This window comes from Arvicola amphibius, chromosome 5, assembly GCF_903992535.2.
Source record: "Arvicola amphibius chromosome 5, mArvAmp1.2, whole genome shotgun sequence".
Classification (NCBI taxonomy): Eukaryota; Metazoa; Chordata; class Mammalia; order Rodentia; family Cricetidae; genus Arvicola; species Arvicola amphibius.
The window spans coordinates 16660713-16683106 of record NC_052051.1 but is presented as its reverse complement, the minus strand read 5'-3'; the positions used below and the strand labels follow the sequence as shown (position 1 = coordinate 16683106).

At 45.7% G+C, this 22394-nt stretch overlaps 1 protein-coding gene across 1 annotated transcript in view; it reads right to left on the bottom strand.

Moving 5' to 3' along the window:
- Nucleotides 1-22394, bottom strand: part of Ptprt (protein tyrosine phosphatase receptor type T) — a 784117-nt gene that overhangs the window by 266164 nt on the left and 495559 nt on the right. Inside the window, exons 10-11 of the mRNA XM_042055120.1 lie at nucleotides 9303-9504; nucleotides 7909-8011 (exon numbers count right to left, since the gene is read on the bottom strand). Coding sequence (XP_041911054.1) covers nucleotides 7909-8011; nucleotides 9303-9504 — 305 coding nt within the window. The remainder of the gene's footprint in view (nucleotides 1-7908; nucleotides 8012-9302; nucleotides 9505-22394) is intronic.

Genomic DNA, 22394 nt, shown 5'->3' with positions numbered 1-22394 from the left:
ATTGTTACCAAACTCACCGGAGTGTCTGGACACACACAGCATACAGACATGAGCTTGGAGATAAACTTGCTTGTGACCACCTAGCACTGGGGTGGGGGGCATCAGTTCCTTCAACAGTATGACTAGAAAATCCCTAGAAACTGACAGTCACCCTAAACCCGTGTTAGTTGACTTTCAAAGCTGACTGTGATTATGTATGTATGTATGTATGTATGTATATGCTTCCACTTATCAACTTGAGGCTCACAGAATCAGGTAGCTGGTCCAGAACTACCCAGTGAAGCTACTGAATAATAAAGCTGAATCTGATTCTGTCCTACTGTGTTCAACTGGGGAGGCAGATGTAGAGGGAAGAACATATGGCTCTAAGGTTTTAGCTGGGTTGCAGGATCTAGCTCCTGGACTCAAGCAGCCGCAGTCACTAGCACACTCACACACAAGTCCCTACAAAACAGTGGCGACGCAGACTGCATCACTGGAAGAGATAGTGCAGCCTGCATTCATGATGGAGGCCAGACAGTCTGGGCTGTGGCAGCTGGCCTGGATGCTGGAAAGGTAACGAATGACACACCTGCATAGTGGCATGAACAGCTACCAATGACACAGAGGACCAAATGTGGGCATCTGCCAAATATCCTTCCCACAGGCCTTGACAAAGTCTAAACCCAAGTCAAAGGCCTTCCTGCTCCACCCCCTTCTTCTTACCTTGTCTATGTTCTTGCTCACTGAACTACTTATGGCTCCTAGAACCCCTGTGCATCTTCTCTGCCCTGACTCTTGCTAATTCCTCTCACTCACAAACTCCCTCCTCCATTAAGTACTCATAAGTGGATACTAGATGTTAAGCAAAGGAAAACCAGATCACAAACCACAGTCCCAGAGAAGCTGGGTAACAAGGAAGACTGATGTGGGAGGGTCTTCTGTTTTAATAAAGAAACTGCCTTGGGCAGCCCTTAGGTGGGTGGAGTAGACAGAACAGGAAAAAGGAAGTGAGGTAGATGGCTCAGACAGTTGCCCCGCCTCTCCTCTCTGGGGCAGACTGCCATGCCTCTCCTCAGGGAGCGAGATGCGATGAAGCCGGCCACCAGGTCAGACATGCTGAATCTTTCCCGGTAAGACACCACTTTGTGGTGTTACACAGATTATTAGAAATTGGTTAGTCAAGATGTGAGTAAGAGGCTGAAACTTATGGGCCAGGCAGTATATAAAAGAATACAGTTGCCGGGCGGTGGTGGCGCACGCCTTTAATCCCAGCACTCGGGAGGCAGAGGCAGGCGGATCTCTGTGAGTTCGAGACCAGCCTGATCTACAAGAGCTAGTTCCAGGACAGGCTCCAAAGCCACAGAGAAACCCTGTCTCGAAAAAAAACCAAAAAAAAAGATACCTCGATAGAGGGAGCCATTAGTTAGGGAGAAACCTGGTGCTAGGGAAATTCCCAGCAATCCACAGGATGACCCAGCTAAGCAAGACTCCTAGCAAAAGTGCAGAGGTTGCCTGAATTGGTCTTCGCCTGTAATCAGATTGGTGAGTGTCCTTACTGTCATCATAGAGATTTTGTCCAGTATGGAAGCAGATGCAGAGGTCTACAGCCAAGCACCAGGCAGAGCTCCAGGAGTCCAGTTGAAGAGAGGGAGGGGGGATTATATGAGCAAGTGGGTGGACAGGATCATGATGGGGAAATCTACAGAGACAGCTGAACCAAGCTTGTAGGAACTCAGGAACCCTAGACCTACAGCTGGTGAGTCTGCATGGGACCGAACTAGGCCCTCTGCATGTGGGAGACAGTTGTGTGTCTTGGTTTGTTTGAGGAGCCCCTGGCAGTGGGACCAGGATCTATCCCTGGTGCATGAGCTAGATATTTGGAGCCCATTCCCTATGGTGGGATGCCTTACTCAGCCTTGATGTAGGGGGAGGGGCTTGGTCTTGCCTCAACTTAATGTGCCAGGCTTTGTTGACTTCCCATGGAAGCCTTACCCTTTCTACAGAGCAGATGGGGGGGTGGGTTGGGGAGGGAGGTGGGTGGAGTGGGAGGAGGTGTGGGAGGGGCATATAAAAGGAATTAAAAATTAAAAATTTTTTCAAAATACTTCATTCTATAGATCTCAGTTAGGCAGCACTACCTCCAGGAAGTCAACCAGCTTCCACATCCATGAGGCTCATGCTGGATGCCTATGCACTTAACTTAGTTGTCATGGAAACCCCGAGCCACGCACACATACCCTCATCATCACTTGTATCTTTTTCACACTTGTTTGCCCTTATACACCTGTAATATTCCAAATCAGAGGTAGTCACTATGTCCTCAAAAGAAGACAGACGAATGGTTGATAACATGCTTAGAAAGCTTGGTATCATTATCCACCAGGGAAATACAAATCAAAACGACAGGGAGGTATCATTTCACTCTATTTAAAAAGGCTGTTATCAAAATCAAATGAAATATAATGCTAGCATGGATGTGAAGTAAAAGAAACTCATAGGGGGAAAAAAAGTCAGCTTCAGTTTATGATCCAGCTACCCCATGACAGTATACATTGCCAATGGGAATGACACAGAATCAGCCTAGATGCCCAATAGCCAATGAGTGGATAAAGAAAATGCAGTATATCTACCCAACAGAGAACTAGTCAGCCATAAATAAAGATGAAATCCCATCATCTGCAGGAAAATGAATAAATCCAAAGAAATTTGTGCCAAATGAAATAAGCCAAACACAAAAAGCCACAGAACAAATGCTGTCTCTCTCTTTTCTAGACACCAAGCAAAGTTTGCGTGAATACAGAACAATGGTAGCTAGAGTTTGGAAGTTCATGTAAAGGGTAGATAAAGGAAGGTTGGCATTTTTTAGTGTGTGCTGCCCCTATGTTGAAATATCACACTGATCAAAAGTGACCACCATAAAATAAGTTAGCTCCTCTGTTATGGCAGGAATGTGTCAAGTGCTTGACAGTCACGTGTGGTCAGCGGAGATCCTACCAGACAGTTCACAAAGAAGGGAATTGTTATTGTTAGAGAAAGATCTATCTTATAACAATCTGTTGTGGGATAGAAGGTAGCTGAAGAAAATGCCCACAGCCTTAACATCTGGAATTGACAAGGTTGGCGTGACATATTTGCTGAATTTAATAAATGCATACTTTAGCAACTACTTGTTGGGTTTTCTTTTCCCTTTGTGTTTTTGTTTGTCTGTTTGCACCAACTATGGGCTTGGCATTATCCCATGTGAAGAGGACCCAATAGTACCAAGCCTTCAAGTATACTGGGGCCAAAACAAAGAATCCAAAACAATAAAATTACAAACAAAAATTCAAAACAAAGAAAGCTTATAAATTCATGCATAACATATTTAAACGTGCAGGGAAGACCCACTAAGGGATGACACGGATCACTGCTGAGTAAAACCTGGTGAAGGGACAGAGTGAATTTAAATGAAACTGGGAAGAAGGTTAAGGGCAGATGCTGACAGGCCTTGAATTTCATGCTAAGAAGCTTCAACTTAATGCAATAGAAAACTAGTGACCCATTTAAGAATTTTAAGCAGAGAAGCTCACTTGATCCAATTTGTGCTTCCCAGGGACCACTCCAGCAGTGTGGTGGGGGATGGACCTGAGAGAGATGCTCTTGACAAACATATCAGCGAGGGTATGCTTGCTGACCAGGACAATCAGACTGGAGAAGCAGTGTCTCCATCCAGGGCTGGTCTGCAAATCAAGGGACAATGCAGGGGACAAAATGGACAAGACAGGAGAGATGGGAAAGGATACTTGCAAGAAGTCTGCTGTAGCCAGGGATCATCTCCCACAGATTTTGTTACAGAGCCCCCGTTCTCACTGCAGGAACTGCATTATGGGTGATTAATTCATGGCCAAGTTACTTTCTTATGAAGGTTACCACAGATACATCAGCATGACAGGTGGGGCGTGGGGGAAGAAGGCTCAGCGTGTTCGAGTCAGAGCTGAATATTAGATTCTAGTCACCACTTGATTGATCTTTTAAGCAATTCTGGGATTCTGTCACTTAAAAACCAATAAATCTTTGAAGGCCCGAGGAGAGCAATACAAAAGCAATAAATCTCCATTGTGGAGTATTAGAAAAATAGGCCAAGCTGCCGAGGTGGCTTGGCTGGAGGGTGAGGGTACAGAAACCTCATGCAGTCGGCTCCTCAGTGATCCCTTCCTCGCTCTGAATTCCCAGCCCTACTAGGAGTCAAACTTGGGAGGCTTCCAAAGAGTGGGAGGCTGGAATTTGGCTCTGCCAGCGGTGAAGCACTGTGGGTTGAAGGAAGAAAAGACTGCTCAGAGACCTGGGGGCCAAGGCTTAGGTATGAATCTGAGAATCAAGTACTTAAATACACAGAAGGACCAGGTTGGGCCCATACAATCCAGAGTCAGAGGACCCCCTCCTCAAAGTCATCCCCCAGCTGGCAAAATGTCTAACTATACAGCATTCTCTCAAAAGTCCTTCCAGATACCCTGGACACAGAAAAAGTGGAAGACCGAACTAGTGGGGCAGTAATGACCTCAGAGCCTGTCCTATGTTCAGCTAGCTGATAGTCAACATAAGTTGTCAACCCGACAGGATCTAGAATGAGCAGATGACAATTCTCTGCCTCTGGAGGGGGTTTCTACAATGCATTCATTGAGGTGTAAAGACCTATCCCCAAATGTGGGCAGCTGGTTCCACAGGGTGTGGTCTTGGCTTGAGTGAAGAGGAGAAAAGGAAACGGGCAACAGAATCACTCAGTGCTTCCTGCCTGAGGATACAATGTAACCCCAATCAGCCTCCTGTAGCCGGGGACCTTCCTGCCATGCCAGACCATACCCTGGAACTGTGACCCCAAGGAAACTCCTCCTCCTTTCAATTGTTTTGGTGTTGTGTCACAGCCGTGATAAGATGAACTAAACAATTGGTTTTCCCTACCAGGACCTGGAACCTCTCATTTAACATCACAGATGTCAATTTCTCTCTGAAATAGAGATGCTAGTTCTCAACCAATTCATCCACAAGAATACTTAGAGTCATACCATGCAACAGAAGTAAAAATATTATCATAGTAATGTCTTTTTATACATTTATATTTGTTGATTTGTGGGGGAGGGACGTGTACGTTTAAGGATTAGAAGACAATCTGCATGCATCAGGTCTTCTCATCCACCACGTGGGTCCCAGGAATTGAATTCATAGCACTGGGTTTGGTGGCAAGCACTTTTACCTGCTGAGCCATCTTGCCAGACCAAATTATTTCCTTAAACATGGTTAATTTTAGATTGACATATAATATCTGTATTTACTGAGCACAAGTAATAATTCGATACCTGAAAATACCATATATCACGAGTGATTTAGGATAACTGGGCTCCTGAAACATCATTTCTGTGTTGGGAACACTTACATTTTTCTCTCTATGTGAAACATGTTACAAACTGCTGCCTACTACATTTACCAAACCATGCTCTCAGGCATTAGGACACCTTCTCTACTTTAAAATGTAATTCAAGGCATCTTTGGCCAGACGCCTGAAGCAAGCCCTTGGGTCTCAGGACATCTAGGTCACTTTTCCTACCTGCTCCTGATTCCCGGTGTACAGAGCAGCTCAGTGCCAGCTTGCCCACACGCAGCTCACCTCTCCATCATGCCCACAGTTCCTCTCGGTCAGAAAGTCGGCTCACCCCAACCATCTACTTGTTTCGTGACTTAATTCTCTACTAATTTGCTTGTTGTCTCACTTCCATGTCTGTTCTTTGACACACTTGCAAGATGATGAGCCTCACTCAAGAAGGCAGAGTGAGCCTTTCTTGCTTCATGTTATTCCCAGATTGCTTAGCTCACCTCCTGGTCCATAGCAAATGTTCAATAAATATTTGCTGTGTCCAGCTGCCTCCAAGATGCACACCCTCATGACCAGGCTCGTGCCCAGGTAAGAATCGGGTTGCTGCAACTGAAATATATAGCAGTGCTTCTGCTCTCGCGGCAGTTGTCCTGAAAGGCCCCCTCTTTCCCTCTTTGTCGTTGCTTGGCCTCCTCCCCTTGGCAAATGTCCAAGCTCTGCTCTGAAAATAATTCCTGAGACAGAGGGTACACCCACTCTCAGTGAACCGGGGCCTTGGGAAGGAAAGCAGCCAGAGATTTCTAGACACCAACCATTTCCCCTTTGAGCAGTGACATTTCCTTTAATTTTTAAAGATGGAAATGTCAGCAAACTATGTCATGCATACCATCCTCCTAGCAAGATGGCGTGGTTCAGTAAAATGAATGTGGGGCAAGGGTCCGAACTGGTCTTCCATCTTATCTAGCCTGGCCCACTGGTTTCATGGTCTAAGTCAACTCATTAGCTTCTGTTTGTCTGTTTCCATATCTTCAAACTGGGGTATGTGTGGGCAGGGGGAGCTTCACAGGACCTTTACTTCGTTTCTGCATCTCAGCTTCCTCCTCTGAAAATGAAGACACCAGCTCACAGTAGATATGGAAAATTAAATGAGGACGCTGTACCAGAGCAGTTGGAGGGAAAGCAGGGAATGAGTACCTTGGCTTGAAATGCCAGCATCTTCTTTGGATTATCAGAAGAAGGACAGTTCTGACATCCTATGGTAAGAGGCCCATGAGCATCATCCCAACCTGCTGCAGGGCAGTATCCCCTGAGCCCAGTAAAGAGGGCCATGCCCCAGCTTCAGATCAGGCAAGAACTTCTGCATTTTTGTTGGTTCGTTCTGTTGGCCCCACCACTATAATTTCTGGGTAGAGTTGAATGAGGGTTGAAAATGAAGACCGGGACTATGTATCTCAAGAGCCTCCTTCTAGGCTGGTCTCATAGCCCCCAAAGAAAATGAGGTAAAGCTGCTAAAAGTCAATCCCTGACAGATCCCCCAAGGTCCTCAAGTCAGTCCGCACCTCTCAGCCCCACTGATTCCTTCTCATCGCTCTGCCCTGCTCCTTAGGTTAAAGCAAACTTAACTAGGCATGACTGCTTCCTTTATATAATAAGCCATCCTGGTTCATACTGGACACTTGTAAGAAGCCAAACCTTATACAACCAAGTGTCACCTTCTTTGAGAGTTTTCTCTGGGTGTTTCTAAGCTGCTGTGAAGATTCCCCTTAAGACTGCACAGCATTGTACCTATGCCATGTATCTGTTTCTTTAACTACAGGTTGGCTTCCTTTGAACATAACACCAGGTGATACCATAGCCCAAGCACTTAAACTAATGAAGACGTGTCTCCAGTCCCCACATCCCATCCATTGTGTATAAGAAATCTGGTACGGGCTTGGTGGACTGAACTGAGCCAATCTGGAAGTTCTGCCTAACATTCTTCTCATTTCAATGGACTGAGGTCCTGAGACCCAGCATTCTGAGCAAAACCAGCAGTCAATATTGTTGCCTCGTGCAAAGGAGATCTTGTTTAAAATAAATGCCAGCCCATCCTGATAGTTAGGAACTTTCACAAGTCAACAAGTTAATGAGAAGTTCTTGGGCCCCAACAAATTCTCATTAAAATAAGTAGTACGATCCTGAAGGCATAGCCCTGTGGGACTTTTAATATCTCATATCTCTGGACTGAACCAGCCCCTGGTCTCATATTTGAACTCTGTGAGCAGATTATCTGGAGAACATATCTGTCTGTCTGTTATGGCAGTGAGATGGGTGTCTTGCTGTATCTAGATTTTCCACCCACAATTATCCTTACCTTTTCAGGTCCCTACCAGGGTGTTCACTCTGAATGGATGCTCACTGTGGGGAAAGAAGACACTGGCTCAGCGTCTGCCTCTGAACTGGGCTTAGAGTTGCTGACCATCTTCCTTGGGGAAAATCTGGCTTCTGGCTTACCTCATTCAGGCACACTGCCAGTCATGTGATTCACCTAGAGATGCATGAGGTATAGCAGAAGAAAGCCACAAAGGATAGCTCCTCACCTGACAGGGGCTCCCCGAGACTGGGCAGGTTTGAGCATCACTGTGATGGTCGTTTCTGTTTCATTAAGTGGTGTATCTGCATCGTATTCAGGCATCGATGGAGCTGGGCAAGAGAGAGAAATTGGACTTGAGGACTTCCTATACCAAATGCCTCTCAACATGCCCCCTTGATCTCAGCCTGGCTGAACAGAGGTAGAGAGTGAGAACCCTGTGGGATCAGAGGCCTTCGGCATGGGGGGCCTTGACATCCCACCTGCAGCTTCTCTCCAGACGCAACAGTCTGAAGGGGTATTAGGCATGTGCATCATCAAAAAGCGCCTCTCCCACGCAGGAAAAAGGAATGTGCAGGATATATAAGTACTTAATAAAGACGCAAAAACAGAGTCAACCCCCTTAAACAAATTTAGATGCAAATTAAAGCAAAGATGAATTTGTTCCATTTTTTTCTAAGACCCTCTCCCCCCACAGGAGTGTGACTAAATCTAATTCTTTGAAAGGGTAATTTAGCCATTTGTATTATGAGCTATTAAAACCCACATCTCTTTTAATGCTTTTTTTCAATTTCTGAATTTAATCCTGAAGTTATAATCCCAATCAACGATTTAAACTTTATTTTGTAACATGTTTATTGAAGCGCTATTTTATAAAAATGTAGAAACACCAAATATATTCAACCACAAGGGACTGTTTAATTAAATTACGTCCATCCAGCTGACAGACATTATAATGAAAGCTACGCAGCAGTGTGGGAAATACTTATGGGATGAGGATAAGTGGAAACATTAAGCTACAAAAAAACATGGTTCTGTAAAACCACATGCAAAATACATATGAATGCAGATCAGATTGAATAGATATTCCAAAATATGGAAGCTGTAAATAAGCATTCTGCAGCGGTTCTGTTTTAATGCTCTCAGGTGGTGTGGTACACCCTACAGGTAGAGACAGTTTGCAGTCTTGGGCTAGCACAGCTTAGTCATCCATCCATCATCCATCCATCCATCCATCCATCCATCCATCCATCCATCCATCCATCCATCTGGTATTTCATGAGAGGCAGTGCTGTGGCTGTCATACTAGAAAGTATTCTATTTGGAAAACAAATTTACAAACCATTTTATGTGCCCTCACACACACACATTCTCTCACATACACATACATTCTCTCTCTCTCTCTCTCTCTCCCTCTCCCCCTTTCACCCTAGGGCATGTTACTTGGTGAACTTCAGAAAGTTTATCAATTGGACTTTCTTTGACCCAATAGTGACATCATTGTCTAAATTGTTCAATTGCTACCAGTGATTGTCTATTCTGTCTCTTTTTACTCCAGGAAATTATAAAGGCTGCAGGAAACAGGAGTACAACCCACCCCATTTCTCTTTCTAAAAGGGATACCTGAGATCTTGGTGGCGATCCGAGTGGTGACAGGGGGTCCAAAGCCCTTGGCTGTGCTGGCCTTGATGGTGAAGGAGTAGGTGGTTCCTGGGTACAGACCCACAAAGAGGTGGTGGGTTTCATTCCGGAGTTTGAATACTTTCCCCCTCTGGCTGGACAGGTCGGCGTTTGGATCCAGTGAGCCAACAGCCTTGTAGTTAATCTGTGTGGCAAAGTGAAAAGCAAGCACTTAGATGTTATATTCAGTAACTAAGGGAGCTCACTGGAGAGGGGCAGCAGCAGCAGGGAGGAGAAGAGAGGCAAGCTAGGCCCCATCTTACAGAGCTGCTTGGTACAGTATAGACAACTACAGCCCTGGGGTTTCTACTGACACACCCATGGAACAGTCATGTCTAACACAACCAGAGTGTGCCATTAAATTTTCTATATCCCCCCCACCATCTGCCAGAGTTTAGAAAGAGGGCAGTTGTGGGAGAATACCCAAAGGGAGGGGAGACGGTAGCACATAGGTAAAATGTGGGTGGGGAGGGAGTTACTGGAGGTAGGAAGGTTTAATCAGCGTAAGGGATAGAAGATGGGGAGATGGGAGAGTAGAGAGGGGTTAGCCGAAATGAAGGGGATATGAAAAGCCACCTAGAAACTTGTTCTCTTTGTTACCCTGTAATCCAATTTAAATGACATAAAAAAATTCCTTGACAGATGCCTCCCAGGGATAGATAATGTCAGTCCCAGAAGCAATGGGCCACTAAACAAACTTTTTCAGTTTCAGGTGTGGGATACCTCTGTGGCTGTTGATTTGGGAAACTCTGTTCCTGAAGGTACCACAGTTGAATGCAAATACATACAAATCATACAACCATTGAGCTGGAAGCCTCCTCCCTGTTGCCCATTCTTCATGGCAATGTCAAACAGTTCTACACAGGGTGCTGCAGGGAGTAAAGGCACCAGTGGTTTTACCCAGCTGTGAACTCTATGAACTACATTGCCAGCACATCAGGCAAGATGTGCTCACTGGTACAATAATAGTATGGATGATATACGAGTAACCAACAACTCTCTGCTTGAATTTTAGGCTCACTCCATAAGAGTTAATCCATCCCTGGTACTTCACATCCAGTCAAGTAATTGTGACTGAGGAGGTCTTAGGCACCAGTGGGGAAGCCTAGTACACTGCCTTCTATACATCTATGTTTATACTTATAAAGGACACTTTTTGCCCAAATTAGAGAAGCCTATCTTTGCAGTGAATATAAGCAAATGCAGAATTTGTGGCTGGACAGGGTGCTGAGAATAAATGGTGGTTGAAGGCTTAGCCCTAAACAAGGTATTCACACCACATCCTAAGAAGGTTATCACAGATATCATTGCAGAAGAATGCAAAAGCTCAAAGATAAAAAAGAAGGGCTGCAGAATACATTTTTCTGCCATGGAACTCATGAATTCATATGAGCTGTCAATACTGGCAATGGGCCTATAAAAAAATGACCCAGCCAATGGTTAGTTATGGACCAGAGAGGAGCACATTGGGCCTTATCACTTACTGCTGAAATACTGTCAGTTAGCAGACTAGGTAAGGGGAAGGCAGAGTTTCTAGTGGTGAACCCACTGGTGAATCCACCAGGCTCAAGTAAGTGCTCTGAACCCAAGATTACACAGATGGCCCAGTTACATTAAGAAATATTTTGCTAAGGGCTAGCTAGATGACTCAGCAGGCAACAGTGCTAGTCACACAAACCAAGTCTGATGCTTGCAGCCCACATGAAGAGTGAATGTGGTGATGGGCATCTATCTTCCAGCGTTCTCATGGCAACCTGGGAAGCAGAGGCAGGAGGTTCACCAGCCAGTTAGCTAGGAGTATGCCGTGGAGCAGCAAAACAAGAGCCCCTTCCTTAGGTAGGTCAGAAAACAGAAGCAACTCTCCAAAGTTGTCTCCTGACCTCCACATGTGCAGCATAGCATCTGTACACACACACACACACACACACACACACACACACACACACAACATTTAAATTAAAAAACTTTTCCATGCTTCTAGAACAGGCAAACCAGGACAAAGAGGAGGCACATATTCATTATTAAGAAAGTGAACAGTTTATTATCCCTGACACAGTTAGCAACTGTGTTGGAGAGAGAGTGATTCCTTGCATGAGGAAGTAGTGACAGCAATGGTACCATGTGTTTAATGAGAGAGGCTAGTCTTGGCTGGGCTCAGGGTGAGCCCAGGGAGAGAAACTCCAAGTGTTGATAACTTGGGTTTTCAGAAGCAGAGTCTACACATGCACATCTATCCACAGGTGGCTAGCAGCTTTAGGATGCTCTGATGGGACCATCTTTCCATCCCAAACTCAAAAACTAGTAGGGCCCCAACTCTCCATGCTTTTCTGGTTGGGGCACTCTCGGTGACTGCATTAATTTCCTAGTTCCCTTGATAATCTGGGGATTCAGCTGTACTTACTCTATGTTCTGATCTTCACATGTATGCCATGGTACATGTGCATGCCTGTGCATGGAGGCACATGCAAATAAAATAAAATAATTAATTAAAATAAAGTTTTGTTCACAATATATATTATCAATGTATACATATATTTAAAATATACATTGCAAATATATTTTATTTACTATATATTTATAACTTATATGACACATATCTACATATGGCATGTAGATTAACATTGTATGTAAAATATTTTATATATACATTTTATATATATATTTTATATATACATACATGTATATATACATACATGTGTGTGTATATATATATATTCATTCTGTCTTGTTTTCTGTTTCCTGTCCCTGTCTCTTGTTGTTGTTTAAAACTGGTGCTTCTTACATTTCCCAGTCACTTGCTGAGCATCAAATCATCGGCTTAGAGCCCGCGTCTGAGCAATTCTGAACCAAGATGCAATGCTTAGTCCTTCCTTAGGAGAGAAAAGATCTGAACCTGAAGGTGGAATGGAGTCACAGCTGAGGGAAAAGCTCTGCAGGGTCCAGGCAGAGACAATAGGCTGGGAAAGGGCCTGCAGTGGGGAAAGGCTCACACAGAGAGAAGCCCAGGGTGAGTCCAGTGCAGAGGGTAAGTGAAGAAAAGTGTACCACTGGACTCCCGTTTCCTAGCAACAGAAGAGGGAGATGCTCAGAGGCGTGCCTGAGGCCAGGGACTCTGGTGCACCAGTGGAAAGGAGATGCCTTTGTATTTTCCTAAAAATCGGTCCTAGTGACCCTGCCTTGGGCAGGCGGCAATGCCTCTGATATACAGACACTCGGAGTGAAAGCTCATGCCTTATTTACTAGCCGGCTCTTTTCCTGAACTCCAAATTCAATCCAAAAGTGACTCAATTTCGACGGAGCTGTCAATATAATATACCATGCTCCCCTGCTCTCCTAACCTTTCCTGGTATTACAGGATCCTCACTTACTTGTAATGAAACACTATGAATAAATCAATGTATGTTAATATAGCATGCCTTCAATTTTTTATGAAGGGCTTCACCAAATCTAATTCCCACTGCTTTGTCAGAAACAGTCTTTGAAAAATTTAACTTGCAAGTTTTACAAAGTTAGTGGGGGATTGGGCCAGGGATCAGGCCAGGGAGGGAGGCAGAAAGGTGAGAAAAATGTGCTGGAGCCATGGCCGCCAATGAAGAGGGTGACGTGACTCTCTGGTGGTGGCGCAAGGAGAACATTTATTAGCTGGCAAGCATGAAATGAAAGGCTAGTAAGAAACGGAGCCCAGCTACACATGAGTCCAGAGGTCTGGAGACTGGATTTGGCTACATCCAAATGCTGGATGCTGTTCTTTTCTCTGGCTGGGAACAGTGGAATCAATAGCTAGAAATCTCATATATCTTGTCACAAGATGTGACTGTTTCCTTGGTTTGGAGGGGTGAGACGGCCTCCGTGTCCCTTGGACTTAGCCAGCTTAGGATCTGGGCTGACTTCTGTGACCCTGCCTTGGCCTGACAGCCTGATTTCACTACTTGAAAGGATTCATAGTCCCTTGAACCACAGGGCATTTGAACAGGCTAATGGATCATTTGGGGACACTCCTTCCTTTCCCATGCTTCTCCCTTAAGGCATGGCTCCTCGTCTATAGACCTCACTGAAGGCAATACTTCACATGAACAACTTCTGTGGCTCCCGGTTACCCCTGCCTTATATTCTCAAAGACATATAAACAAGTCATCTCTCCCTTGATTCACTAACCTCATATTAATCACACAATGATTCCATTAATGAGTCTCCCCTAATCCTCCTGTTTTTTTTGTTTTTTTTTTTGTTTTGTTTTGTTTTTTGTTGTTGTTGTTAGCAGTCAAGCAGTTGATAGAACATAGATCGTAAGTCAAGTCTGGAAATCACCCGCTTCTTATGGGGATAAAATCTCACTAGAGCACAGGTACAGCGCTCATCTCTGTTTCCAATGGCTGTTTTCACACTACTGCAGCAGAATTAAGGAGTTGAGACAGACTGCACGGTCCATACACCCCAAAATATGTTCTCTGACATTTTATAGAAAGAGGTTCCTGACCCCTGTGCTACACGTAAAGCTCATTTGTGTGTTTGTGTGTTGTTCCTGTTCATCATGTGTGTTCATCTATCTAGGCAGGTCTATATGTGTGTGGGTGCACATGTGTGTGGACCCAAGAACATGCGTGTGTACAAGTGTGTGGCAATTAGGGGACGCTCTTGGACACCATCCTCCTTACTTGTGGGACAGCTTTCTCATTGATCTGGAAACCTCTCCTTAGGTTAAGCTGGCTGCCTGTCCCTGCTGAGAATACAAGCACATACCATCAAGCCTAGGCTTTTTTGTTTGGGGTCTTGGGATCATACATGGGTCATCTTGATTTCAAAGAGATGCTGACTTAGTCCTCTCCCAGCTGGGGTAAGAACTTTCTCTTGTTTTTCTTCAACATTTCCTCAACTTGCTTGTGAAAGCAAATGGCCACATTAGTTGTGCAACTGGGTCGGTTTGCTTACCCCTCCTGTGAGCCTCTGGTCCTTCAAGGGTAAAACATGGATTCTAATTCGGGTTTCTGTAGCTTCAGTGGACACAGGGACATCCTGGGAAGAACAGACTCTTCTCCTACCAGAGCTGAGTGGAGGGGACAAGAAATAGAGCAATCCCTCAAAGGGCCCTACCAGGAAAGATCCTGCTCCAGATGCTGCCAAGTCAGAGGTGGGGCTAATCAGTCAGCCTTGTTCCCAGGGAAGGGCTGGGAAAATCTTGGTTCTAAGGGAAATGAGACACACAGGGCTAAGAGAGGACCGAAGATAAAGTAGGGAAGAGTCGCCTGAACAGGGCTCTGAAGCACAGGACTGGAAAGCACAGCATGGTAAAAACTTTTGAAGTACACATTTTACTCCAAGTACTTAGGAAGGGGAGTGTGTTCACATAAAAATAATTTAATCCTAAAATGAAATAGTATAGATTCTTCATGGTCGCCCATTTTTCCTCCACTGAGGAAACTGATGCCAAGAGAGGAAATGGTGACGTATGGGAGAGGTAAGGCAGCTTGTGAGTGGGGTAAGGCAGTAGCCACGGCAGGGACAGAACATGGCTGTCCCTCACTGTGGCTGCCTCCCTACAATCCCAACTCTCTGGTGATACGTGTGAATATGGGGGTCACTGTGCGGCAGGAAACACAAAGCCAAGAACGATTACTAAAGAGATCACCCTGAACTGAGAGAACAGGGTAAGAAGTAGCAAGCTAGTTAAACCCTGGTTACATATTTATATATAGTCAAGTGGAAAACATCAAATTTGCTTATGAGTTACTGTCAGAAGCAAGGGGTTTCAAGCCTACAACAAATTAGGGTAAAAACAAACCAACATTGATTAAATGTAATAGCCTGTCTGGTAGAGTGACCTTATGAACTGAGTGTCTACCTAGGTTCCACGGGCTCAAGGCTCCAGAAGCCACCTCCAGGGCTCAGCACCCTTCTCTTTCACAGGGACAATTCTATCTCCATTTTGAACTCTCTGGGAGGGTCGGTCCCCTAAATTATCCTTCCCAGCAGGCTCTGCCCTCCTGCAGGGTTTCCTGCTCACACTCTGGAAGTCTTTATAGGCCAGTTTTAGCAAGATCACAGGGTAGGTGGATAATACCAGAACGACAGGTCATTTTCTTTTTCAGATCCACTGTGACTACGTTCCTACACATGCACTTGGCCACCCAGGGGGCCCCAGGGACACACCCTGCAGAGGGGCCAGGTCAAGACAACCCCTCTTGTTAGAAAGGATGGTGTTGGTCCTTTGGTTTCCAGACAATTTAAATAGAAATAGAAATGCATCCTCTGGAAGAGCAGTGGAACACACAGCTGTCTGCAGTGCACCTGCCAGTGACTTCCTGTCCACGCACGGTGTCCCTTTTCCTAGACGACTAAGAACATTATAACAACAGAAAAGCGATTATGATTGGTGCTCTCACTACTTAGTTCTCGAGTATGGATGTCTTCAGAGCCAGGAAAGGTGCCTGGAGACTGGTGCTTCTGTGCACAGCCAGAGACCAGTCAGGTTTCTATGGAAGCCGCCAGGTACAGGGAACTCACTTGCTGTTGGGCTCTGTGCTAGAATCTTGGGGCAGGAGAAAGGCAGAGGGGCCAGATGCAGTTTCTAACAAACACAGGCAAATGCCTGGGAAAGTCACGACCAGAGTGATTGGTCTGGCCAAGGAGGAAAAGGATAGATAACGAAAGGAGAGGAGAGAGGGGAAAGAGAAGGGACAGAGGAATGCTTTAGAGGAAAGGGTTACTATTGTGGAGAACAAGGAGACTTGTCAATCCAGTAACATGGGGGGAATAGCGTGGGGGAACCTGCTGTGGGGGAGAGGGTAGAAGAAAATGATTCCCAAAGTCTGAACTCTACTCCATGGAATACAGAGGGGAATTGTCATGTTGATTTGAGGAACACTTGGATACAGGGTAGAAAACTCTCTCTTAGATGGTGTGTGTGTGTGTGTGTGTGTGTGTGTGTGTGTGTGTTTGTGTGTATGTGGGTGGGTGCGCGCGCGTGCACGCGTGTGTGTGTATGTGTATACATCTGTATCATTTTTTGTAAAATTTCTCTGTAAATCTATAAAATTATTTCAAAATAAAATGCTGCAACTAGGTCTGATGGCGCAAGCCTCTAATCCCATCATTTAGGTCTGATGGCGCATGCCTCTAATCCCATCATTTAGGTCTGATGGCGCATGCCTCTAATCCCATCATTTAGGTCTGATGGCACATGCCTCTAATCCCATCATTATTTAGGAGGCAGCAGCAGGGAGAGAGTAGGAGACCAGCCTGGCTATCTAGTGAGACTTTCCTGGAGTTGGCCACGGGTGGTTGGTATTTACCACCCAACAGCCAAAGTCACAAGGCTGATTAGCCAGGAAGGAGACAGGAACTAACATGGATGTACATGCAGTGCCTCCCCCCGGCACCCCCAAATCACTTTCACTCCTCAGCTCCAGGCACGTTTCAGGTGCAGAAGTTCCTGGCTACAGCTGCTCCCTCTACCAACAATTGCTCCTCCAGTCCTAAGCTCCGACCCACTTCCTGCTCCCCACTCCCCATTCTCTGCCACACACAGGAAGGGAGTTCTTGTGGTGTCACAAAGACAATCCCATAGCAGGGCCACCATCAACTCAGAAGGCCGCAAAGCTCCTTTCTCCTAAACTGTCATAATGCCAGTTAATAATATGAAGCTTAAAGCCCTTTCAGCTTTTAATCTCACGCTGGGGTGTCTGGGGTGCTATGATTCTGTCATTTTCACAGAAACCTTCTTGCTTAATGAGTCTGTCTAGCTCGACTCCCAATGGCTTGGAGCCAGCGAAGCAACACTACTCAGGTTTTGGGATGTAAGTGGCTTTGCCTTTCAGCTTCTCACTCAGTCAATTTCAGTTTCGCTAAGTTGAATCCGGTTAAACTGCCGAGGTGCAGGGTGAATTCTTCTCCAGTTGGCTTTGAGTAGGCCGGTTCCTTGGAGTCTTGGCAGTCACGCCAACAGCCTTGTTGGCAGGGACAGCCTTGGGGCACCCCCCCCCCACTGAGGGCAGGTGCCTGTTCTTTCCCTCTTGGTAACTGCCAAGCACCCATCCCAGCACAGAGCGGTTGTCCATAAGCACCGACTAAATGAGCGCTAAGAACACAGAGTCAGCAAAGCCTAGTAGAGAACTGCTGGGCTTTGAAGTGAGTAATGATATGCCCAGGGTCCTCCACGCTCCATCCCATCACCCAGTCTGACTGCAGACCTTCTCCCACCCAATGTGACCAGATTTTGGGGTAAGAGGGTCAGGTGTGGGGACCTGTGGCCATCCTGCCACCAGAGGGACTTGTCTAAAGTGTTAGTGACCTTTACACTGCTGTTATCAAACACCTGGCAGGAGGAACTCAGGAGGAGAGAGCTTTACTTGGGCTCATGATTCGGGAGCCACAGTCCCCCATGGCGGTAAAGGCGGGATGGCTAACCCAGTTTGTTTGGTGGCAGTGGGGGCCTGTGGGATCACTCCACAGACCCAGAAGCTGACAGACTGTAGAACTGAATCTGGGCTGGACTATAACGCTCAAGGCTCACCCCACGGTGGTCTACCTCTAGCAGCTGGAAACTGCATCCTAAAGGTTCCATAGCTCCCGGAAACAGTGCCACCAGCTTGGGAAAAAGTGTTTAACCAAATAAGCCTCTAGGAGGTATTTTACCACTAAACCAAACTATTACGCTTCTCCAGGGCAGATCCATACCTGCTTGGCACACTGATGGTACTCAGTAATAATTAGATATTTATTTTAAAGATAAGAAACCATATCACTTTGTTATAAGCTTTCATGTGGATGCTGAGACTCGAACCTAGGTCCTATAGAAGAATAGTTGGTGCTCTTAACCACTAGCCACTTCTCCAGCCCCAGCAACCACTCTTAAAAGTAGGTTCATAAAGGTCAAAAGTGGGATTGAAGTGTTACCTGTTACAGTAATGAGACTAGACAGTGGGCTGGTTTCCTATCCTCCACTTCTTTGTTCTTCGTGTCATAACTGTTCCTAATCTTTTAGAACCTATAAATTATATTATTTAATAAAAAAGACAAGAAAAATGCGTGTTCATTGCACCGGTTTCTCTCCCCTATCCTGCTGGGATTTAGGACTTGAATAAGAAAGTGTGTTCATCCTTGGAGAATCATGGAATCACTGAGCCATAGGCAAAGGCTAAATCCTCAACTCCTTGTAGAAGGAGCGGTGGGGCTGCGTCCTGCCACCCGGCTAGCTTTCACCCGAAATAATTACACGGAAACTATATTCTTTTAAACACTGCCTGGCCCATTAGTTTTAGCCTCTTATTGCCTAATTTGTATATCTTGCTTTAACCCATATTTAGTAATCCGTGTAGCACCACAAGGTGGTCGCTTACCAGGAGAGATCTTAACCTGCATCTGTCTTGGAGAGGAGAAGCATGGCAACTGTCTAATTTCCCTTCTTCCCAGCATTCTGTTCTGTCTACTCCGCCTACCTAATTTTCTGTCCTATTAAAGGGGCCAAGGCAATTTCTTTATTAACCAATGAAAGTAACACATAGACACTCCTCCATCAACTCCTAATTACTAAAGTGTCTCAGCTTGTGATAGAGTTATATTCAATACAGTTAAGTTGAAAAGTGCATTTGTTGGAACTCACCTACCAAACATCATAGCTTAGTCTTACTGTTTTTTAGTCAAGGACCCCCAGTCTGTCCATAACTCACCACGTAGCTAGGCTAGCCTTAATGGTGTGATCCCCATGCCTCAACCTCCCAAGGCATTCCAGGAGGGAGCCACCACAGCTAGCTAGCCTATCCTGTATGATGTTCTCAGAACACTTAGCCTACAATTGGAGCAGAATTGGGGAGTGAGAAGCTTACTTTATAATGAAAAATTGTGTCACATAGGTGACCAGGTACTCCACTGAAAGTTCAAGTCATCAGCCCCACCCATCACAGCAACATTAAGGACCATCTCCTTCTACCCGTTCTTTATCAGGCCCCTGATAAGCACTTGCCAGTCACTACTTGTGGAAACACCAAATTCATCTAGCCACTACTACCACTCTGGTTATCATTCCACAGAGAAGCAACTAAGGCTGAGAGGGAAATAGTTATTATTTCTTAAGTGTATGCTCTCCCAGTTGACAAGGGGCGAAGTTGGGTTTGGAACCTAGCCAGAATGAACCCAGAATTCACAGGCCCAACTCTGTGCTCTGTGATGATCATGAAGATTGGCCCATCTGGTTCTCCAGGCCCAGAAAACTAGAAACCGCACCAGCACCCTGAGGTGTCCTCATCTGAGAAGTTATAGGGGTTTCATAATAAGATTAAGCAGTGTTCCTGGTGAGGAAGGAGGGTACCCAGAAGCTAAAATCAAGGGGAGTTGGGAGGAAATGACTTTATACATCCAGGCAAGATAAGGCATCAAAGTTCAGCTGAATTTCCTTTCCTGCCTCCTTGTCCGAGGGGAAGGCAGTAGGCAGGTCTGTGAGAGCCTCCTAAGGAGAAACCCATTGATCACACAAGCACAGGTTTTGAGAGGGCCAGTGGAGGACTGCATCGGGAAGTTTTGTCCTATTGCATTTTTCTTCATTCAGCATTTTTCTCATGAAATTAAAACAGAATTGATTTCTCTCCCCTATGACATTAGGCATTAAGAAAGGAAAGAAAGGGTGGCCCGATCTCAGATCCAGGCATCAATTCCATGCAGCAGTGTGGCATTTGTGAGGGGTTTTATTGCTTATCATTTATCACAGGAAGGTTTTGTAAGAGTTTATTTGGAGGAATAGCTCTCCTCCTCCATAGAAGAAGTGGGAGCTTTTGTTTTTCTCCTTACTTGGACAACATGATCATTTATTTAACATTCTTTTGAACCTTCTGCTCTCATGTTAGAGCATCTCCCCCCCCACCCCGGTTCAAGATAGGGTTTCTCTATGTAACTACTCTGGCTGTCCTGAACTCATTTTGTAGACCAGGCTGGTCTCAAGCTCACAGAGATCCACCTGCCTCTGCCTCCAAAGTGCTGAGATTAAAGGTGCGTTCCACTGCCTCATGGCTTTCTCTCTCTATCTTCTCTTCTAATTAATTAATATTTTTGTTATTTTACATCAGGGCCACAGTTTTTTCTCCTTCCTTTCTTCCAAGTCCCCCGCCACACACACACACATCCCCTTCTATAGTGGCATTTCATTTATATTTTAATAAGTAAAGCTTGCCTGAAGATCAGAGAGTTAAAACAGCCCCACTGGTCAGCCTTACAGACCAGACAGTAGTAACACACCTTTAATCCCAGTAGCCACGCTAGTTGTCATAGAAACCGGGTGGTGCACGCCTTTAATCCCAGCCACAGAAAGAATTATAAAATGGGAGGAGACAGCTCTCAGTCACAGTCTCATTCAGAGATTCCTGGAAGCATGATCACCTTTTCAGACTGAGGTTGAGGTAAGAGCCATTGGCTCGCTGTTTTGCTTTTCAGATCTTCAGGTTGAACTGCACTTTCTCTCTCTGACTCTTCATTAACCAACCCTCAATCCACTCATTCTCCATTTTGGCAGGTCTCCCATGGATATAGACAGAACATGGCATATCAAGTTGCAGTAAGACTAAGTACCTACCCATGTATTAAGGCTGGGCAAGGTGACCCAGTATGAGGAACATGGTCATGAAAGGCAGCAAAAAAAGTCAGAGACAGTCCCCTGCTCCCACTGTTAGAAGTCCCACAAAAAGACCAAGTTACACAACTGTAACATGCAGGCAGAGGGTCCAGGTCAATCCCATGCAGGCTCCCTGATTCAGTCTCTATGAGCCCCTGTGAGCCAGGTGAGAATTTTAATCTAATTCTGTGATGTCACCGGAGGAGCAAACAGACACATAGTAGGTGGCATCACCTTAGGGATTATCACCTCTGGTGAAGCAAGTTTTGAGGAACCTGCCTCCTCTCTGGCCCTAGGCTCACAGCCTGAGGGAGCCTTTCTATTGACAAATTGACAAAGTGGCCAGAGGAGAGTGAGTGGAGGAGGAGGATGTTGAGACTCAGAAAGGCTAAGAGAATGAGTGGGCTCTTCTGGAGATGTAGCCAGAGGATGGGTGGTAAAGCATTGTACTGCGTGAGACCGAAACCTCTGGTGCAGCCCTGTACAGATGGCCCTTTAGAGCAACACTGCCCATTAGAAGCAGAGGGCAGGCCACACGTGTGATCTGTGTTGTTTTCTCAGAACTACATGGAGAAAAGGGAGAAAGAGGCTGGAGACATCAACCTGGTTCATGTGCTTTATGTAGCCCAAGGTAACCACACTGTTACTGCTTTGACACATAATAAGCACAAAACTACTAAGGGGACAATTTCCATTCTGCCGCGCCCCGCGCCCCTGTGTCTGCGTTCGATGTGCTTTTACCCAGTTACCGAGCTTCAGGCAAGGGGCAGGAGGTTAAAATACACAAACACAGAGAGACAGAGGCATGGCTCATCCTTGAATTCCCCAAGAATGCCCTCTTTATTGTGTTCAGGGGCAGATTATATAGAGATAACCACGCCCCAGCCAAACCCACCAGAAACCACTCTCCTGCCATCAGGAACTCCTGAAGGTCTCGTGCTCAGAGCAGCTGTAGGTGCTCAGATTAGGGGATTACAAGAATTTCAGGATCTGGGGTCTCACTGCTCCCAACACCATTCTGCTTTCCTGCTGAAATGTGGTGTAGTTTGTTCTTCCTTCAGATCTTGAATCACGTGGACAACACGCTACCACATTTCCTCAGCTCGGGAGCCACGTGCAGCTACTGACAAGACAGTGAAGGTCTAGGCCAAGCCTTTCCACTCTCAGATTTCTTCCTTTCTCATTCCCTTATCATCCCCCAAATTACTCAGTTAGACTTGTTCTTTGTTGTACTTCTATGAACCTAATTACACACACACACACACACACACACACACACACACACACACACGCACGCACCAGCATTAGAAGAAGCCTCAATTGAGGAATCACCCAAATCCACAGAGGCATGCCAGTGGGCAATTGCCTTCGCCATTAATTATTCAGGAGGGCCCAGTCCACTGTGGGCAGCACTATCCAAAGGCAACCAGTCCTGGACT